The 21,781-nt window shown below is 52.2% G+C and overlaps 1 protein-coding gene across 9 annotated transcripts in view; it reads left to right on the forward strand.

Moving 5' to 3' along the window:
• Window positions 1-21,781, forward strand: part of ZBTB46 (zinc finger and BTB domain containing 46) — a 70,209-nt gene that overhangs the window by 21,068 nt on the left and 27,360 nt on the right. For 8 of the 9 annotated variants that reach the window (XR_014148997.1, XM_081832385.1, XM_081832386.1 and 5 more), the window contains one exon: window positions 10,109-11,077. Coding sequence is in view for 8 of the 9 variants with exons in the window: in XM_081832389.1 (XP_081688515.1) it covers window positions 10,109-11,077 (969 nt within the window). In the remaining variant the exon portion in view is untranslated. Of the gene's footprint in view, window positions 1-7,604; window positions 7,806-10,108; window positions 11,078-21,781 lie in introns of those variants that run through there. The other variant, XM_081832384.1, reaches the window with a different exon arrangement.

Genomic DNA, 21,781 nt, shown 5'->3' on the forward strand with positions numbered 1-21,781 from the left:
TCGACCGGCCCGGCATTTGGCTCTCAGCTCGTTCTGGGCCTCTCGCTGGCCCTGCCAGGGCTCTCATGGGGACTCGCTAAGGGCAGCGCCCTCACCGCCTCTGTTTCGAAGTCTTGCATGCACTTGGAACCGTCCTGAAACACAGAGGCTCGTTGTCTCTCAAGGTTCTATGGCCGACTGGGTCCTTCTTGTCCACGTGACGTCAGATGGGCCTGCAGTCCCCCGGGAGCTGGGCTGGAATGGCCAGGCAGGTGGCTCAGTGACTTGGTGGGGTCAGGGCTCGTCTGGGATGCTGGGGTGGCCCTTCGCTCCACACCATCTTAGGTCAGCTCCTGCAGCTGAGTAGCTGGGCACAGACCTGTCCACCTACAGAGGTGGACGCTGCTGGTTCCTTGAAGCTCAGTCCCAGGCCAAGGTCAGTGAGGGAGGGGCCGCCCCAGGCCCTGAACTCTGGGGTGGTGGCTCATGGGGGAGCCTCTTCAGAGGCCGGCGCTGCCCTCTGAATGTGTACTGCTCTGTATGGCGCCCCCATGAATGGTTTGTACCCCTCTCTGGGGAGCTGCCCCTGCCCAGCCCCTCGCCGTGCTCCCACAGCACATTTATGCTGACCTAGAATCCCTGCTGTGGTTCTGGCCTTCTGGGAGGGGGGTGCCCTGTGTGGGAGGTGGGTGGTGTCCTCAGCCTTGGGTGGGCTCCGGGCCTTGGCATGCAAACACATTGGGTGATGCGGCCTGGAATTCTGCTCCCCTGCTTAGAAATTTGCTCGGAGGGTCATCAGTGTGTGTGTGGGGGGGTTTCTAGCCCCGTGGTGTTTGGACAGGGGGGCACCTGGGCACCGGGCCCTGTGGCCAGGGTGGGGGTGCATCTGAGAGAGGAAGTGACGCTGAGGCAGGTAGGGAGGTAGGGGCGCTCCAGGCTCCTGGGAGGACAAGGAACCGAAAGAGGCACAGAGGAGGGGCCGGAAGTGGGGGCTGTGCCCATGGGGCCTCCAGACCTGAGGCCGAGCAGCAGGAGGGTGGCCAGGTTTGCATTTTTAGCTCAAGCTGGTGGCAGTGTGGAGAATGTGAAGGCCTCCAGCACCGCTCGCTGTCCGCTTGCTCTCAGCAGAGAAAATTCGGGGAATAGCACGCCCCGTCTCGCCAGCCATGGATGATAATCCGACATATAGAGAGTCCGATCTGTAAAGCGATTTCTCATCATGGGTATCCTACCCTTGAGTTTTTCAGAGCACAGTAAACCATCGAAACAGCCCAGAGTGTGGAAATAACGTCTGTATGGGAGCTCGGAGCCGAATGTCAGGGCAGCTGAGCTCTGCCCGCGGACGCACAGGGCTGGGCAGAGGGCACCTTCCCCCGGGGGTGAGCAGCGCTTCTCCTACCTTCCCGATTACCGTCGGTCTTGGTGGCGGTCCTTGGCAGATGTGCATGGCGTGTGAATGGGCGGGGCTGCCTAACGAAGAGAAGAACCGCGGACTTAAAGTCTCCACACGGAGATCTCTTCTCTCCCAGCTCTGGGGGCCCGCGCCCTCTTTGGAGGCGTCTGTCCCTTGTCTCTGTTGGGTGCGGACCCCACCAGTCCTGCCGGACTAGGGCCCACCTAGGGACCTCATCTGAACCAAGTACACCTGCAACGACCCTGTCCCCGAGGGAGGCCATGTGCTGGGGAAGTGGGGGTTAGGAATTCCAAAAATGAATTTTGGGGGACAAAAGCCACCCCACAACAAACGGTGATAAATGAGCACAGGTTTGTAGTTGGGCAAGGATATTTTCACAAAGACAAGCGTCTAATCGCCTTTGTTGAGGCATGATTTACATACAGCCAACTGCTGTCATTGAAAGAGTGTCTCGGTGGCGCCTGGGTGGCTCAGTCGTTAAGCATCTGCCTTCGGCTCAGGTCATGGTCCCAGGGTCCTGGGGGGGTCGAGCCCCGCATCAGGCTCCCTGCTCCGCGGGAGGCCTGCTTCTCCCTCTGCTGCTCCCCCTGCTTGTGTTCCCTCTCTCCTTGTCTCTCTCTCTGTCAAATAAATAAATAAAATCTTTAAAAAAAAAAAAAAAAGAAAGAGTGTCTCTCCGGGGTCTGCACACGCGGCCCTGCCCCAGATTAATTTGCACTTTCCAGAACTCCGTGGAAGACGGCTCGCTCACTCGTGCTGCCTGTGTGTGGTACGTCTCACTCCGCACGGTCACTCTGAGAAAGGGACATTAGGCACTGGGCTGGGGGCATGTGGACGCCTTCCTGCCGAGTGTGTCCCTCGTTGGGACACACCCCACTTCCCCGTTTACCTGCAGACACACATGCAGGGTGTTTCCGGGTTTTGACGGTTACACGGCTGGGAGTAGAGTGCGTGCGAGCCCTCATGTGGGGCCGTGCTCCCACGTCTCCTCATACCCCGAGTTGGGGTCGTTGGGTCATCTGGTGTTTGTTCAGCTTTTGAGGACGTGGCAAGGGTCGTCCAGAGCGGCCGCACCGAGTGCGAGGGTTCCAGCTGCTCTGCAGCCTCACCGACGTGGACGTGGACGTGGACGTGGCTGGTCACCCTGCCACCGCAGCCGTCCTGAGGGCACGCGGGCCGCGTGTAGTGGTTGTCCTCGGCGTTTCCCTGAGGCCTGAGGAAGGCGATCACCTTCCCGTGCTTGGCGGTTCAGAAATCTTTTGTGTGATGTGTCTATCCAAATTATGGTCCATTTAAAAAATCTCACCAAAATAACTACAAAGAACGGTTTTTGGGGTAGTGAAGTCGGCTCAGGCATCTGTGGGGCCACCGTCTCTCCTCCATGGAGTTTCCGGGGGGCACGTAGGCTCAGAATGGTTTGGTTCTAGCGCTCGAGGTATCTTGCTTCAACTTTAAAAAAATATTTGTGTGTTAGATGACATTTTAAGGAGAAGCTTAAATAAGTTTAAGTTGAGCTTAGCAGACGTGCACAAGTTACAGGTTAGAGGTAAGGTGAGGTGACATCCGGTGTAACCTAGGTTTATGTGTGTGTGTTTGAGAAGGGTGCTCATGCTTTAAGAGTTGTCTCAAATTAGATGTGGGCTTTTCTTTTCTTTTTTTTTAAAGATTTTATTTATTTATTTGAGAGAGAATGAGAGACAGAGAGCATGAGAGGGGGCAGGGTCAGAGGGAGAAGCAGCCTCCCCGCTGAGCAGGGAGCCCGATACAGGACTCGATCCCGGGACTCCAGGATCATGACCTGAGCCGAAGGCAGCCGCTTAACCAACTGAGCCACCCAGGCGCCCCAGATGTGGGCTTTTCTTGAGTGGGACTCAGTGACCGGCCCTGGGGAGGATCCCGCTGCCTAGTGGGGCTGACCGGATGCTTGTGTGCTGGTAACAGGGACACAAGGTCTAAGTTACACCCACTGTTTTGCATTTTTATGGGAACCAGTGGTCTTCCTGGTGGAGCTCCTTACAGATGAGAGGAAGAAGGGACCCCAGGCTGGTCCCTGAACTTGGAACGCACAATGCAGTGAGTGACGTGCATTCACAGCCTTCAGATTCCGTGGTTCTTAAGCATTTTGAGACGTGGTGATGTGTTTGAACTCTCCCCGTGAAGAACTAGCAGTCGCGTGACAGGTGGAATGAGTAATAAATGCACGTCTTCAACAGGACAACCTCTGCTGCTAATTTGTAAACAGGGCTTTCTGGTTGACCCCCTTTCCTTCAGATACTGGTAGGAGAAGGTTTTGGAACGTACTCTGTAACTCCCCCGACCAGAGATTGGTGCCCTGTACTGAGCAGGTTAGGGACTGGTTGGGGAGCTGCCCGGCCCTCAGCATCCTGGACACCTGAATCATAGAGCCGGCGGAGAGGAGACTGGCAGGAGCCAGTTCTGGCGCTCAGGTCGGAGCCGCCCGAGCCTCGTCTCTGCCGCTGGGTCGCCATGCCCGGCAGAGTTCACTGGAGCTGGTACGGGACAGCAGAGTGGGCTTGGTGCCACATGCACGCTTGGTTCCGAAGCTGGCTCCTCCGTGGGCCAGGAACTTGGTGTCTTTGAGCTCTGGTTCTCTTGGCTTGCAGTTTGGGGATGCTCTCCATCTTCCCTGGAGGCTGTGGGATTGGAAACGGCACCCGAGGGTCACACATGTTGCCTCCCAGAGGACCCCCCCTTGGTAGGAGTCTTGGTGACTTGCATTGCCCACCGTGTCCCCGGTTTTCCATGGTAAGGGCTCCCGAGTCCGTATCAACCCCCCAGCACTGGTCAAGTGACATGACCTCTGAAGTCTGGTCTGGAACGTGGATCCAAGTTGGTTTGGTACCAGAGTGGTTCTGTTTTATAAGTGATGCTGTCTAATACAGTATCTCTCGATCAGCAAGCTGTAAGTGGGGAACCTAGAGGAGAAATAAGAATGCAAGTTTGGGAAAAACAGCAGGGAGAGGATGCAACTTTGCAGGAGTTTCTGTAGCACCTTTGTGCAGCCTCAGGTGCCAGGGTGGTGACAGATCACCCCGCTTGCCCTGTGGGCAACAGGCAACAGCCCTTAGACCCTGACCTTACGATGCTTGGCATCTGTGTTTCTTCATGGACCACAGGCTCCTCTTTGAGAGGGCCCCTTACTCACGGAGAGTGCCGCACACGGGCCCTTGAATTCGTGAGTGTACCCTGTGCTCCATGGAGCAGCACAGAAAATTCAGAGATGACAGGTTACCTGTCCACAGGTGCGTGTCTGCAGCCAGGTATGTCTCCGTGACGTGGGCTGTGCACCAGGGCGGGTGTTCTGCTCGCCTTCCCTCAGAGAGGAACCATGGTGAGCATGCTTCCATCTCAAGGCTGTACCTCACCTGCCAGGCCGTTACACAACACAACACCTGTGGTCAGGTGGGTGGGACTCCCAGGAGCCCCTTACTGGTGCTGAGAGATGATCACTTTGTAACGGAAATTCAGCTATTCTCCTAAAGCTTCTTTGGGCTTGGATAGGTTCCATGTACCCTTAATATTTTCATAACAGACTCCTATTTTAGACTCCATTTCTTTTTAATGTACAGATAACTTTATCTATTGATGGATGCACTTTCTGGGCAGGCTGCTTCCATAGTTTGACTGTTGTAAATAATGCTGCTATAAACATAGGAGTGCATGTATCTTTTCAAATTAGTGTTTTTGTATTCTTTGGATAAATACCCAGTAGTGGAATTACTGGATCATACAGTATTTCTATTTTTAATCTTTTTTTTTTTAAGATTTTATTTATTTATTTGACAGAGAGAGAGACAGCGAGAGAGGGAACACAAGCAGGGAGTGGGAGAGGGAGAAGCAGGCTTCCCGCGGAGCAGGGAGCCCAGTGCGGGGCTCGATCCCAGGACCCTGGGACCATGACCTGAGCCGAAGGCGGACGCTTAATGACTGAGCCACCCAGGCGCCCCAATACTTTTATTTTTTTAAAAGATTTTATTTATTTATTTGACAGAGAGAGAGACAGCGAGAGAGGGAACACAAGCAGGGGGAGGGGGAGAGGGAGAGAGAAGCAGGCTCCCCGCTGAGCAGGAAGCCTGATTCGGGGCTCGATCCCAGGACCCCGGGATCATGACCTGAGCCGAAGGCAGATGCCTAACGACTGAGCCACCCAGGCGCCCCTCTATTTTTAATCTTTTGAGGACCCTCCATACTGTTTTCCAGAATAGCTGAACCAGTTTGCATTCCCAACAACAGTGCACGAGAGTTCCTCTTTCTCTGCATCCTTGACAACACCTGTTGTTTCTTGTGTTGTTGACTTTAGCCATTCTGACAGGTGTGAGGTGGTATCTCATCGTGGTTTTTATGTGCATTTCCCTGAGGATGAGTGATGTGGAGCATCTTCTCATGTATCTGTTGGCCATTTGGATGTCTTCTTTGGAGAAAAGTCTGTTCATGTCTTCTGCCCATTTTTAAATTGGATTATTTGGTTTTGGAGTGTTGAGTTGTATAAGTTCTTTATGTAATTTAGATACTAATCTTTTATAGGATATGTCATTTGCAAATATCTTCTCCCATTCAGTAGGTTGTCTTTTAGTTTGTTGGTTGTTTACTTTGCTGTGCAGAAGCTTTTTATCTTGATGTAGCCCAATAGTTTAGCTTGCTTTTGTTTCCCTTGCCTCAAGGGACCTATCTAGAAAAATGTTGCTATGACTGATGTCAGAGACATTACTGCCTGTGCTCTCTTCTAGGATTTTTATGCTTTTAGGTCTCACATTTAGGTCCCTAATCCATTTTGAGTTTATTTATATGTATGGTGTAAGAAAGTGGTCCAGTTTCATTCTTCTGCATGTGGCTGTCCAGCTTTCCCAACACCATTGGTTGAAGAGACTGTCTTTCTCCCATTGCATATTCTTGTTCCTTTGTTGAAGATTAATTGACCATATAATTGTGGGTTTATTTCTGGGTGCTCTATTCTGTTCCATTGATCTATGTGTCTGTTTTTTGCCAGTACCATATTGTTTTGATGACTGCAGCTCTGTAATAGAACTTGAAGTCTGGAATTGTGATGCCTCAAGCTTTGCTTTTCTTTTTCAAGACTGCTTTGGCTATTTGAGGCGTTTGTGGTTCCAGATTTTTAAGTTTGTTTCTTCTAGATCCGTGAAAAATGCTGTTGGTGTTTTGATAGGGTTGCATTAAATCTGTGGATTGCTTTGGGTAGAATAGACATTTTAATAATATTTGTTCCTCCAAGCCATGAGCATGGAATGTCTTTCCATTTCTTTGTGTCCTCTTAAATTTCTTTCTTTTTTTTTTTTTTTTTTGGATTTTATTTATTTATTTGAGAGAGAGAGAGACCCAGAGCATGAGTAAGGGGAGGAGGCAGAGGGAGAGGGAGAAGCAGGCTCCTGCTGAGCAGGGAGCCCAACGTGGGGACTCGATCCCAGGACCCCAAGATCATGACCTGAGCCGAATGCAGACTGAGCCACCCAGGCACCCTCTCTTCAGTTTCCTTCATCAGTGTTTTATAGTTTTCAGAGTATAAGTCTTTCACCTCCTTGGTTAACTTTATTCCTAGGTATTTTATTATTTTTGGTGGCAATTGTAAGGAGGATTGTTTTCTTAATTTCTTTTTCCGCTGTTTCATTATTGGTGTATAGAAATGCAACAGATTTCTCATATTGATTTTGTAGCTTCCGAACTTACTGAATTCATTTATGAGTTCTGGTAGTTTTTTGGTAGAGTCTTTAGGGTTTTCTATAGATAGTATCATGTCATCTGGAAATAATGAGAATTTTACTTCTTCATTATCAATTTGGATACCTTTTATTCCTTTTTCTTGTCTGATTGCTGTGGCTAGGACTTCTAGTACTATGTTGAATAACAGTGACGAGAGTGGACATCCTTGTCTTGTTCCTGACCTTAGGGGAAAAGCTCTCAATTTTCCCCCCATTGAGTATGACGTTCGCTGTGGGTTTTTCATAGAAGGCCTTTATTATGTTGACATATGTTCCCTCTAAACCTACTTGTCTTTTTTTTTTTTTTTAAAGATTTTATTTATTTGACAGAGAGAGAGACAGCCAGAGAGAGAACACAAGCAGGGAGAGCAGGAGAGGGAGAAGCAGGCTTCCCGCAGAGCAGGGAGCCCGACGCGGGGCTCCATCCCAGGACCCCGGGACCATGACCTGAGCTGAAGGCAGATGCCCAACCATCTGAGCCACCCAGGCGCCCTAAACCTACTTGCTGAGAGTTTTGATCATGAGTAGATGTTATACTTTGTCAAATGCTTCTTCTGTATCTCTTGAAATAATCATACGGTTCTTATTCTTTCTCTTATTGATATGATGTATCACGTTGATTGATTTGTGAATATTGAAGCACCCTGCAACCCAGAAATAAATCCCACTTGATCGTGGTGAGTGATTTTTTTAAATGTATTGTTGGATTTGGTTTGCTGGTATTTGTGGGGGGGTAGTTTCATCTCTGTTCATCAGGGTTATTGGGCCCGTAGTTCTCCTTTTGTAGTGTCTTTACCTGGTTTTGGTATTGGGGTAATGCTGGCCTCATGAAATGAGTTTGGAAGTTTTCCTTCCTCTTTTACTTCACAGGGCATTTTTAAGATGATTTCAGGTGGTGTTTGGAAACTTACTGTAATGACCAGAGGAAAGTGTGTGTGTTGTGACAGCTTCGAGCCAATAAAGAAGTGTGTGAGGTCGGGGCGCCTGGGTGGCTCAGTCATTAAGTGTCTTCCTTCAGCTCAGGTCATGGTCCCAGGGTCCTGGGATCGAGCCCAGCATCGGGCTCCCTGCTCCGCGGGAAGCCTGCTTCTCCCTCTCCCACTCCCCCTGCTTGTGTTCCCTCTCTCGCTGTGTCTCTCTGTCAAATGAGTGAATAAAATCTTTAGGAAAAAAAAAAAAGTGTGTGAGGTGGACCCAGCCGAGTCCTGGGGAGCCACCCCTTACGGGAAAGAGGCAGATGCCCCCACATTTGAACAGCATAGTTCTCTCCCATTAAACACATGTTGGTGTTTTTGGTGAGGGCTCCTGCCTGACTAACCAGCTGGAAAACGGTGCACTTAAGCGGGAAGATCAGCCTCTAACAACCTTGTCTTTCTCAGGGAGTGTCATGGGGCGACTGTGTCCTCCATGCCCAGTGCCTTGGCCTGTGATCTAATTTGGATGTGATTAGTTACGATGAGGTTGTCCTGGAGTAGGGTGTCCAATATGACCTGTGTCCTTATAAGAAGGGGACACTGGGACCCAGGCTCGCAGGGAGAAGGTGTGGGAACATGGAGACCGGCTGGTGATGCTTCTGCATCCAAGGATGGCCAGGGACTGCCAGCCGCCCCCAGAAGACAAGACAGGCCTGGACACGGCCTTCTGTGGAGCCGTAGAGGGAGCCCATCTGGGCCTCTGGCCTCCGGGCTGTGCGGGAATCCAGTTCTCTGTTTGGGCCGCCTGGCCTGGGGCACTGTGTTCTGGAAGTCCCTGGAAGCTAACAGTGGCAGCAGAGAGAACATGGCAGACAGATTAGGAAACGGTATCAGGAGAGTGCCTCGCGGGAGGGCACCACACCAGAGTGCTTCCCAAGGTGGAACCTCTGGTGCCTCTGGGTGCTCCGGCCCTGGAGGCCTCCTCCCTTGAGCTGGGGTTTTGCAAGGTTGTAGGGCTGAGGCTGTAATGTCTGCTTCCAGGCCTTTCTGCCCTGTGGGTTTTGTTTGTGTAGGAAGCCCTTGTTTTGTTTTGTTTTTATTTTATTTTATTACTACTATTTTTTTTTAAGATTTTATTTATCTGAGAATGAGAGAGAGAACACGAGAGGAGAGAGGGTCAGAAGCAGAAGCAGACTCCTGCTGAGCAGGGAGCCCGATGCGAGACTCGATCCTGGGACTCCAGGATCATGACCTGAGCCGAAGGCAGTCGCTTAACCGACTGAGCCACCCAGGCGTCCCGGCAAGCTTTTTTTTTTTTTTTTTAAAGATTTTATTTATTTATTTGAGAGAGAGAGAATGAGAGAGAGCACATGAGAGGGGGGAGGGTCAGAGGGAGAAGCAGACTCCCCGCCGAGCAGGGAGCCCGATGCGGGACTCGATCCTGGGACTCCAGGATCATGACCTGAGCCGAAGGCAGTCGCTTAACCGACTGAGCCACCCAGGTGCCCTGTTTTTATTTTTTAAAAATATTTATTTTATAGAGAGCCAGCAGGGAGGCGGGGGCGGGGCGCGAGGGAGCAAAGCCGACTCCCTGCTGTGCACAGAGCCCGACGTGGGGCGCAGTCCCCGGACCCTGAGATCATGACCTGAGCTGAAACCAAGAGTCGGACGCTTCACCGACTGAGCCACCCAGGCGCCCCCATTTTATTTGTAAAGATGTGTCCTCAAGGGTGTGGGATGAGGCTCCCTTGGGTTATTCCACCTAGATTGTACATTTGGATAAGAAAGCCACTTCAGCAACTAATGGGCGTTTGCCTTCTGTGCCGAGAGGCGGCCGCCCTGTGTAGGGTTCTGTTCAGAAGCCGGTTACCGTGGCGGTCAGCCTTGAACCCAGGAACTCACTGCAGACGCTGCTCAGGTCCACCCGCCTGGTGGCTGCCGGTGGCCGGAGGCACAGGCTCTGGCCCTGCGCGGCGGCCGGGCTCTCGAGGAGGGTGCGCTCCGCCGAACCTCCACGGGCGTGTCTGTGTCGTCGGTGGCTAACTCGCGTGTTCTTGCCCCCGCAGAGTCTGTAGAACAGCAACACCAAGGCTTCCCCATGAACAACCGGAAGGAAGACATGGAAATCACGTCCCACTACCGTCACCTGCTCCGCGAGCTCAACGAGCAGAGGCAGCACGGCGTCCTGTGTGACGTCTGTGTCGTGGTCGAGGGCAAGGTCTTCAAGGCGCACAAGAACGTCCTGCTCGGCAGCAGCCGCTACTTTAAGACGCTTTACTGCCAGGTGCAGAAGGCGTCCGACCAGGCCACGGTCACACACCTGGACATCGTCACGGCCCAGGGCTTCAAGGCCATCATTGACTTCATGTACTCTGCCCACCTGGCCCTCACGAGCAGGAATGTCATCGAGGTGATGTCCGCGGCCAGCTTCCTGCAGATGACGGACATCGTGCAGGCCTGTCACGACTTCATCAAGGCAGCGCTGGACATCAGCATCAAGCCAGATGCCTCGGACGAGCTTTCGGAGTTTGAGATTAGCGCCCCTCCCGGCAGCAGCACGGATGCGCTGATCTCGGCTGTGATGGCCGGAAGGAGCATCTCCCCGTGGTTGGCTCGGCGCATGAGTCCTGCCAATTCTTCCGGAGACTCGGCCATCACCAGCTGCCACGAGGGAGGAAGCAGCTACGGGAAGGAGGACCAGGAGCCCAAGGCCGACGGTCCCGAGGACATTTCCTCGCAGTCGCTGTGGCCTGGGGATGTGGGCTACGGGTCTCTGCGGGTCAAGGAAGAGCAGATCTCGCCGTCTCATTACGGAGGGAGTGAGCTGCCTTCCGCCAGGGATGGTGTGATACAGAACTCTTTCTCAGAGCAGGCTGGAGGCGATGGCTGGCAGCCCACAGGTCGAAGGAAGAATCGGAAGAACAAAGAGACAGTCCGGCATATCACACAGCAGGTGGAGGACGATAGCCGGGCCGGCTCCCCGGTGGCCTCCTTCCTTCCGACGTCTGGGTGGCCATTCAGCAGCCGAGACTCAAGTAAGCCTTTTGTTTTTTACGGGCAGGGGCTGAGACCCCGTTGGGCCACCGCGGCCCCAAAGCGCTGCACGTCGGCCCTGTGGCCATTAGTTATGTAGGTGAAGCAGGCATTCTAGGCCCATGCCGGTGCCTTCCCGTGGGCCGTCTTTGGTCGCGGTAGGTTGGTGCAAGTCCAGGGAGTAGGACGTTGGGGACCCCATCAGTACAGTGTCCACGTCACCGGCACACAGGGGCTGCCTGGGGTAGGGCTTCTTTAAAGGTGAGGGGTCAGCAGCTGGAAAAGTGGGGTCAACTTGAAGGGTCTGCTTTCCTTTTCGTAGGGGAGCCATTCGTAAACACCAATTTTAAATGATTGAAACGTTAAAGTGTTAAAAGGTGGAAACGTGCATCAGATGAGGTGACGTGAAGGTGGGACGTCGCAGACGCTCACCGTCCCGCGGCCTCAGTCCTGGGTTTTCTCTCCAGGAGACGTGGGTTTCGGTCATTGTTGTGACATTGAGCAAACTGTCACATGCCTGTGTTTTGTCCCTGGCCAAGAGCTTATCTTGACCTGGGGGGACCCGAAGGCCTCTGGCGGTAAAGCACCCCTCGCAATGAGGGATGTCCCCTCGTTTTCAGCCAATACAGCTCCGTTGGTTCAAGCTAGCAGACGTGTCATTTTCTTGCATTTGCTGAGTGTTGCTGCACAGCAAGGGCCCCCCGCCCGACCACGCGTCTGGCCCCACGTTAGGGTCAGCGCCGCTCCGTGCTTAGCTTTGCTGAATCTGGTCCTCGCAGTCTGGATGACAGTTCTGTGTCTGTCTCCCAGACGAGTGGATAACAAAGTAGACATTTACCGAAACACCGGGCGCCCTTCCTGGTGCTGAGCCTGTAATGCTTATAGCTGGGCTAGCCCTTCTCCGAGGCAGACGGGGGACCCGCTCCCTCCAGCCCCAGGTGCAGTGGGGTGGGGAGGGATGAGGAAAGGCATTTGATGGATCAGAGTTGGTCCAGAGCAGGATGGAGGCATCTTACAAGTTCTTGTCCTGGGGAGGGCCGTCCAGGAAGGTCAGCAATCATCCGGAACATGGGAATGGACTGAGGTGAACGCAGCAAACTGGGGTAATAGTCCTGAAAAATGTCATGGATGCTAAGCATCCTGTGCTCAGGTTGGGGGGCGCCTGCCCACTCCCCCGGCCCAGAGGCTTCCTGGGCCGGGCGACTGGGGCCCCTGCATGAGCCTGGGCTCCTCCTCTCTGCTGTCAATACACTAGCTTTTATTATCGTGGTAAGATGTATATGCCATAACCCTCGCTCTTTTAACCCTTTCTAAGTATGTAATTTATTGGCATTAAATACATTCACATTGTTATGCAACCATCATTACTGTTTATCCTCAAAAGGTTTCCATCACCCCAAACTGAATCTCTTATCCATTAAGCAGTGCCTCCCTGAGATGCACTGTAGCCTGTATTATTCCTTGTCATTCTCTGTCCCCGTGTGTTCCCAGCCCCGAGCGCATGGCCAGACCCCTGTATGTTCAGTACAAGTTGGCTGAACCATGATTTTTCAACCTTGGGCTGGATGACTCTGCCATGGGGACTGTCCTGGGCGCTCTAGGACGGAGGCGGCATCCCTGACCTCCATCCACTAGATGCCAATAGCAACCCATCCCCAAGTTTGCTGACAACCAAAAGTGTGTCCAGGCATTATAAATGTCTCTGATGGGCAGCACCCCACAGCTTTTGGAGTTTAACCGAGCTGAGAAGAAGGTGAAGTTTCCAAGCTGGTAGAAAAGCCACCTGCCTGTCTCCCTGTTAGCTGTTGGTAGGGAGAGGTACACTCCGTGTGCTCCAAACTTTATAATCTGTCACCAGCTCTGACTAAACTCTGAGAAGCAACAGTCCCTGGCGAATGACTTAAGGACAGATGCTCTGTGTGGAACCTTCTGGGGTGGTCAGTGCCGCAGTCCTGTCCTGGGACACCTGCTTGAGTGCCGTGAGCCGCCCAGCGGGCTGCGATGCTGGAGGTCTTACGGTTCGAGGACCCATCTGCACAGTGAAGAATGTTTGCTCCTCAGGCCTGTGGGTTTGAGGTTTTAAATGCAGTTGTCAAGCAGAAGATGTTTTTAGAATCCAACAAGTGATTCGGCTGTGTACTTTTGTTAATGTCTTAAATCCCTTGGGTTACCAAGGCAACTGTGAACCGCTTCTGTTAGATTATTCTGAGTTGCAAAGACAAGGACATGAGGTTGTAGGCTCGCCTAGGATGGTTTCTGCCGGCTTTGGTGGCCATTATTTCTCCACTCTCGCCCTGGGGCTGGGTGTGGAAGTGTGAATTGCGATCCCAGTGGAGGTCAGTTTGTTTTCATTAAATATCTATTACCTCTCTTCGAGAAGAGTATTTTCAAATTCTCGTCCTATTTGTAGGAGAAAGGACCCTATTCCAAGGGAATGTGTCAGGTGGTTATTGCAGATCATTTGGGGGCTCAGTACAGATGCTCGGATATCCAAGGCTGCATGCCCTGTCCCTTCTGTGTGTCCCCACCTTGACTTGTGATTTGGAGCCTGTTAGCATTTAAGAATGATTTTTCCAAGCAAAAGGCCAAGAGTTTCCACGAGAACGTCCGTTGAAATTTACTTCTGAGTTATAGCAGTTCGCTTGTGTGACAGCTCGAGGGCGCAGGTAGGCTGCAGTAAAGTCGTGGCCAGACCCCCGTTCCTTCTCCTCATCCTCCTTGGGGCCCTGGCTTCCCCCTTTGTGTGCGACCCCGAGATGGCCCCAGGCCCCCGATGAGGTGGATCTGTAGCTGCTAGTTCAGAAGCCCGTATGGGAAGAGCCCAGGTGTTTGTCCTAATGTCCCATACATGTTCCTAAAAGGTTTTGTGAAAAAGAGAGTTCTGTAGCTAGAATAAAATGTGTGGGTTTTGTAAAGTAAATGTTTATACCTATATTTTTGTAAAGTTGGGTCTTTAGTTGTAAAGTTGGACGTACTGGGATTTTTAAGAACGTGTTGGAACCACAGGACGGCTTCAGGTGAAGGTGGTCTCTGTAGGCTCCCAGCCGGCTCCTCGTGCCCTTGTGGCCTCTTGCCTGTGCGGGGAAGGGGGAGGGGCAGGTGCGCCATCTTGCAGGCTAGGGGAGTCCACGCTGCCCCTGCTGAGGTCAGAGGGTCCTTGCTGGGGCTGAGTAGGGAGGAGACGTCCCAGGCTGGACTGTCTTAGTCTGCCCTCAGGCACCGTCCTAAACCACAGGAGGGCACGGATGGATTCGTTTGAGAAGCGGTGAAGCTTGTGAGTTTGAGTTAAGCTACACGTCGGTCCATGATCTGAGTGGAGACGTAAGGGACGAGCAGAGTGCCCAGCACCCAGGGCGTGATCCTCTGGGCACTCTGCTGGAAGCCAGCTTTCCACTGCCAACACTTGCGCGGACTTGATCGCTTCTCTCTCTCTCTTTGAAGATTTTATTTATTTATTTGACAGAGAGAAAGAGACAGCGAGAGAGGGAACACAAGCGGGGGAGCGGGAGAGGGAGAAGCAGGCTTCCTGTGGAGCAGGGAGCCCGATGCTGGGCTTGATCCCAGGACCCTGGGACCATGACCTGAGCCGAAGGCAGACGCTCAACGACTGATCGCTTCTCTTAAAGTTGTCTTGCCTAGTCTGGTATTTGTGTTTGGAGGTAAAAGAGCCTGAATGAAAAGTGACACCACGGTATTGTGGGGCTGGGACTGGACCTGCCTCCCGCATCCACACTGTTGGACCCTGTTCCTGACACTTGAGCTCCATCCCTTGTCAGCCCCTCTGCTCTTCTCCTTTCCTCAAAAGTTTGAGCTCAGTTGTAGACCCCAGATGTTTTTCCTTCAGGTCTGAGCAGAATTCTATGGAATCCGTTCTGGTTGACCTTGTTGCTGTCAGTCAGATGGCAGCTAAGGACCCGACAGAGACAGCAATCCTGTTTGTTGGAATATTGGCTGAGCGCGCGGAACACAGGGGCCGTAATGGGCGCCCCTGCCGCCGGGATGAGAGGTAGCGAGGTGTCCTTTGTCTGATCTGGGAGGGTGGGAAACGCTGGTGACTCGGAACAGCAGAGCAGTAACAGAAGCCAGATGCCTGCGTGGGAAGGGGCCCCGCGGGTGGAGGCATGCTGCAGGGGCATGCCCTGTGACTCGTGGCTCATCCACGCCCGATGCCGTACTTCTGAATCATCGTCCTGGTTGCGGATCCTGGGACCTCGGCTTTGCTGAGCTCCTGCAGCTTCTTTTGCTACCCCAATGAAAGCGCTTCTTTTGCGTCCGGACTTTCTAGAACATGGAGTTCATGAAGGGTGAGTCTTTGAAGGGCTCTCACGACATTCAGCTCAGCCGCCTGTTCTTCCAGGTGCAGAGACTGAGGCTGGGTGCTGCTGAATGGCTTGTCCCCAGGGGTGCCCAGCAGGGCTGGGAGGACGCCCCACCCAGAGGGAGCTCTGCAGAAGAGCTGGAGTGTGTTCTGGGCTGGTGCTTGACAAGGCAGGCCACGTCGTGAGGCTGTGTCAGGCTGGAGCAGGAGGTGGAGGTGCTTCTGGAAGCCCCTTGAGCTGAGCAGCCCTCCGGGCTCTGGCGACGGTGAGCTCAGGATCCCCAGAGTTCAGCTCAGGGGAATGTGCATGAGTTGGTATGATTGACATTTTGCTAAGCAGCACTGGGATGTGTCTTTGCAGAGAGTGTGACCACGTCCTTGTGCTCAAGGATCGTGCAGAAAGGAGCCCTCTCCAGCTCCCGAGGACAGGGGGCTGCCCCCCAACAGCCTCGCTGAGTTAACGTGCGTGTTCCGAAGCGAGCCTTCACTGCTTCGTGGTTGGTCCACACGTGGGCAACCATCTCTGTGGATCCTGTTTTGATTTGAACTTGAGGGCTTGGTTTTCTTTAACCAAGTGCTTACTTTCTTTTGGTGTTTGTAGACCATGACAGTGATGCCCGGAGGGTCTTCTGACTTGGGGCTGCCTGTGTCTGGTGCCCCGGGGCGAGGCAGGATTTGCCTCCCGGTGAGGAGGAGGGACTTGGCTATGTTGAAAGCCTCAGGGTGAGACTATGTATATGCATATATAATATATATATATGTGAAAGCACAGCTTGTAAAATTCCATTTAAATGGAGATTTTAAGAGGAGTAGTGTTATTTTAAAGTGTTCATTTGAAAATTTTTATGCCACCGCTTTTTTCGAACTTCGAAAAAGGTGCAAACCCCTCACTGTTCAGCTGGCTAATGAGCAGCCCCTGAAGGCCCGCACGTCAGTCCTGGGGGCCGCCTCCCCCAGAGGGTTGCCGCCTGCCGTGGGTTTCTCTCAGGTACGCTGGGGTGGGATGAAGCCACGGCTGCACCTTGCGTGTGGGTTCCAGTGTGTGCATGCACACCGTGGACTCCTCGTCCTGATGTGGACGGCTCTGGGCTGTTGCCGGTTTTGGTCGTGAAGATCAGTGCTGCCTTTGGGTCTTGTTCTGGTATGTTCTGGAGGTGTTTCTAGGGGGTGCATCCGTTCCCTCAGCTGCTGTGGGAAGTTACCACGAACCTAGCAGCTTAAAGTAGCACAACCGTATTATTTTACAGATGTTAGGAGTCTGAATTTGGGTGGCAGTTCCTTCTGGAGCCTCCAGAAGAGAACGTTCCTTGGCTTTCTCCAGCTTCTAGAAGCACAGCCTTCCTTGGCTCCTGGCCCCACATCGCTCCGCCCTCCTGCCTCCCTCTTCCGCTTAGAAGGACCCTTGTGTTGACAGTACCCACCCGGATAATCTTCCCACCTCAGGGTCCCTGACTCCATCACACCCGCAAAATCCCTTTCTGAGCTGAAATCAAGAGTCAGATGCTCGGGACGCCTGGGTGGCTCAGTCATTAAGCGTCTTCCTCCAGCCTCCAGCTCAGGTCATGATCTCAGGGTCCTGGGATCGAGCCCCGCGTCAGGCTCCCTGCTCCGTGGGGTGTCTGCTTCTCCCTCTCCCACTCCCCCTGCTTGTGTTCTCTCTCTCTCTCAAACAAATAAATAAAATCTTAAAGAAAATAAAAGATGCTCAACCGAGCATCTGAGCCACCCAGGGGCCCCAAGGAAGTTTTTTTTGTGTGAAAATTGCCATTCTTTCTTCCTATTTCTTGGAGTATAATGTACATACAGTAAATTGCACAAATTTCGAGTTTGAATAATTTTTTGTTTCTCTCCCTAACATTTTATTGGGGAAATATTTACACTTAGAGAGAAGTTGAAAAAAAAAATGAGCACGTCTGTTGCCTAGATTCTCCACTTAACATTTTGCTACGTTTGCTTTATTACATGCTTATCCATCTAATCATCGAAAACCCATTTTATTTTTCAATGCATTTCAGAGTACCTGGCCGATGTCCCGTATACTTCATCCCAAAACACTCCAGCGAGCATTTCATTAGAGTTCAGCCTGTGTTTCCATTTTTAAGGTCACTTTGACACCTGGCATGCACCATTCCCCGGTGTGCCTCTCGATGAGTCTTGGTCCATGTGTGTCCCTACGCCCCACCCGAGGAGCAGAGCATCCCCGCCCCAGCAGCCTCCAACCTGACTCGTTCTGCCACAGCTCTTCTCTGCCGGCCTAGCGCTTCCTCTGGACGAAACCACGTGGCACGTGCCCTGCTGTGGAGCGGCTGCTTCGTGCGCCTGGCCCCGGGGCATGTGCGTGGCCGCATCTCCTGTAGTCCACACCTGGGGGGCTCTGCCTAGTGTCCCTGGGCCCGAATACGCTGCCGGGTGATTATCCAGATTCTTGTTAACTGCCATGTGGGCAGGAGCCAATTTTTGCTATTATGAATAAGACTTCTGTGAGCATTTTTGGCAAGCCTATTTTGTGGACGTATGTTTTCATTTCTCTTGAGCAAATACCTAGGAGTGCAGTGGCTGGGTCACAGGGAAGGGGTGACTTTAGTTTTATAAGGAACTGCCAGACCTTCTCCTGAGTGTCTGCACCCCCCCTCATAGTGTGAGGAATTTTGGTTGCTCCCCATCCTCCACAGCTTTGCCCGTTGTCTTTTTAATCTGAACCAGCCTAGTGGGTGAGTTTGGTGAGCTTTGACAAATGCATACATCTCTATGTCGGGAGAGAGAACACTTCCCTTGCCTGGCGCAGCCCCTCCCGTCCTTTCTGCTCACCCCCCACCCACCCAGGCCACTCTTGACTCCTGTCCCCAACGTGGCCTGGAACTGCAGTGCATGCTCTCCTGTCTGGCTTATTTTATTTAACTCTTGTTTTTCCATTTTGAGGTTATTGTAGATGAATGATGAGCTGTAAGAAATAACACGGAGGGGCCCTGTGTCCCCTGAGGCCGTTTCCCCAAGGCTGACGTCTTGCGAACACCGTCACTGACACCACCTGTATCTGGACGTTGACACGGTCCACGGACCTCAGCCCCCACCACAGCGGCCGCCGAAGACCCCGGGGTCGCTACCCCCCCTTTGGCAGCTGCTAATCTGCCCGCGTTTCTGTGATTTTCAACGTGCTTTTGAGGTTTGTCCGCGTTGTCGTGTGCATCACTAAATCCTGTTTCCAGCTTGTGTTCTGTTCTCTGGCTGTAACACGCTGTGTTGACTCCTTCACCTGTTTGCGGTTTTTCGGGTGGTTTCTGGCGTTGTGAACACGCTGCTGGGATGTGCTGGGACGTCTTTGTGCACGTGTGAGTTTTGATTCCTCTCAGGTGAACTCCCGGGGCCGTGACTGCTGGGACCCTAGGCTCATGCTGGCTTTGCTCGAAGTCCCCTTTGCTTCACATCGTCGTCAACAGTTCACACTGTTCCCTTTCCCATTTCTAAGCGCTCTGGGGGCGTGGCCTGGCGCCTCCTGTGTGTACCTCGCGTTTCTTTGATGGGCTGTGTTGTTGGTCTTCTTTCCGTGTGTGTGTTAGTCTTTCTTCGTCAGGGTCTGACCCGGGTGGCTTGTGCTGGTGGGTTAGAAATGTTGGCCGTGACGAGCCACTCTTCACGCTCTGCTTTCCGGAAGTGCCTGTTCACGTCTTGAACCCGTTTCTCAGGGCTGAGTTGAGAGTTCTCGGCATATTCTGATCACACCTCAGCAGGTGTGTGTCTTGCAGACATTTTCTGTCTTTGCTTCACATTTTCATTTAACATTGTTTTTGGAGGAGCATACCTTGTAAATCTTGATGGAGCCCGATTTGCGAACTCTTTTCTTTTGAGGCTCCTACGTTTTGAATCCTATCACAGAAATCTTTGCCAAAGGTCACAAACATTCCCCCCTGTGTTTTTCCTGGAAGCTTAACAGATTTGGGTGTGACGTGAAGGTCTGTGGTTCACACTGATTTCTGTATATAGATGTCTAGTTGTTCCAGTACCATTTGCCCAAAACCTGACTTTTACCCGTTGAATCACTTTGCTGACTATATAGTTACAAAGTAATTAATTCAATTGTATATTTATTCAATTATATATATATTTCAAGTAAGGAGGATTTATGGAATGATGTGAAAACTTTTTGAAAATTAAGAAAATGAGGTAACTTGATTTGAACTTGGATAAAGAAAGGTGACATTTTTGAAATAGAGAATACATTTTGGACACATAAAGTGAGAAGGTAAATGTTGGGTGAAATGCATACTTAAAAGTTTTGAACTGTACTGTGCCCCATTTGAGTCTGATTTGGGCTGTAAGCACCTGGGTGGGGGCAGGGATGGGTGCCCCATCGGCACACTCTCTCCGGAAGCTTCCGTGTGTTTTTTGCACAGTGCACACACTGGGCGCCTGTTTGGTGAGCAAGGCAGTGGGCTGAGCAGGGTTGGGGTGTGACATCTGTGCAGACGTTCTCAAATGCACCTCGTGAGCACTTTAAAGAATCGTGAAGAGTGGAGATTTGGGGAAACGTGAGAAATGGGGTGCCCCCAGGACATCCTGGTTGTGAGGTCAGCGCCCCTCCCTCCCTGCCCTCCTCGCCCCTCCTGGCCTCCTCCCTCCACGACAGCCCCGTCCCCCAGGCCCTGGAGCCCACGTGGCACTCTTTCCTGTTTCGAATCTGCTCATACCCCACTTTAGGACCAACACTGCCTGATCTAGTTTGATTGTTTAAAAATTCTGCTTATTTTAGGGACGCCTGGGTGGCTCAGTCATTAAGTGTCTGCCTTCGGCTCAGGTCATGATTGCGGGGTCCTGGATGGAGCCCCGCGCTGGACTCCCTGCTTGGCGGGAAGCTTGCTTCTCCCTCTCCCACTCCCCCTGCTTGTGTTCCCTCTCTCGCTGTCTCTCTCTGTCAAATAAATAAATAAAATCTTAAAAAAAAAAATTCTGCTCATTTTAATTATAATCTCTTTTCTGCTTTCCAGCTAAAGATTGTGAGCTATATTTTTTGTGTGTGTGAGCTAAATTTTCAAAATGCTATGATGTATCATTTATTTTTATTTTTGTTTATTTATTTATTTTTTAGATTTTATTTATTTATTTGACAGAGAGAGACGCAGCGAGAGAGGGAACACAAGCAGGGGGAGTGGGAGAGGGAGAAACAGGCTCCCCGCGGAGCAAGGAGCCCGATGCGGGGCTCGATCCCAGGACCCCGGGACCATGACCTGAGCCGAAGGCAGTCGCTTAACCAACTGAGCCACCCAGGAGCCCCAGTTATGATGTATCATTTATAGGAAGCGAGAAAAAACAGTGTATTCCCCTTTAGAATAAAACCTGTACGTCTAACTCATCGCCCTTGACAATTAGGTATTTTTAATCCTGTTTGCTTCATTTATTAAAGCGATGTCAGCGTCAGGAAATAAGCCTGAGTGCCTTTCCGTTGCCCATGCACTTGGCGTGTGGTCATTTCTTGTTGCCACATACGGGTGTGAGGTGTCTGCCCAGCGGCTGCTCCCGCGTGCTGACCCTTCCTCCCGGGCGCAGGCTCTTCCTGTCTCCCTGGAACCAGCACCAGCCATTGCGCACACGTGTGTGCAAGCAGGCTTGTGCACGCGCGCATGTGTGTGCTCGTGTGTGTATGTGAGCGTACACACGTGCGTGGTCGACACCCGACGTGACTAACTTACCAACGACTTTTTGGAACTCAGCTCATTTTTCAGACGTGAGATTGGACGCTTGGTGTCCTCTCAAGCTTTTTGTAAACGACGTAGCTTGAGTCCTAGGAGATACTGGGGACAGGCAGCCTCCTGGACGTGCCGTTGATTCTGGAACCTCCCTGCACGCACGAGGCTTGGCCTGGGGATTAGGGCACCCTTGCCAGGACTCGGATTCGCAGGGTGGTTGTGTGAGGGAGGCACGGCGTTGCTTGGACGTCCGTCTGTGACGTTCCTCGTGGAATTCATTGGGATTTGGAAGGTTAGCAGCCTTTGCATGAACTGCCGGGGCTTCCGGGCTCCATCCACGTGGTAGCGAGTTCTCACTTGACTCCTTTTCACGACCGAGCAAGAGTCCACTGTGAGGATGGACCGTCTTGCTTGCCCGTCATCCCCTGACATTGGGCTTGTTCCTCTTTCTGTTACGAATAGTGTTGCTGGGAGCTTGTGTGTGTTCACTACTCTTGGGTACGAAACCCTCTGAGGGGGCTGGTGGTAACGCTGTGTGGTCTCTCGAGGAGCTGTCACACTGTCCCCCAGTGGCTGCACCCCTGGATGTTCTGACCAGCAATGGGGGAGGTTCCAGTGTTTTTACACCCTTATCAGCCCTTGTGACCGTCTGACTGGTCTGACGGATTCTAGCCACTCTGGTGGGTGTGAAGTGGCCTCTTGTGGTT

Source organism: Leptonychotes weddellii, chromosome 10 (genome assembly GCF_054177405.1).
Source record: "Leptonychotes weddellii isolate Sample4059 chromosome 10, ASM5417740v2, whole genome shotgun sequence".
In the NCBI taxonomy this organism is placed as follows: domain Eukaryota; kingdom Metazoa; phylum Chordata; class Mammalia; order Carnivora; family Phocidae; genus Leptonychotes; species Leptonychotes weddellii.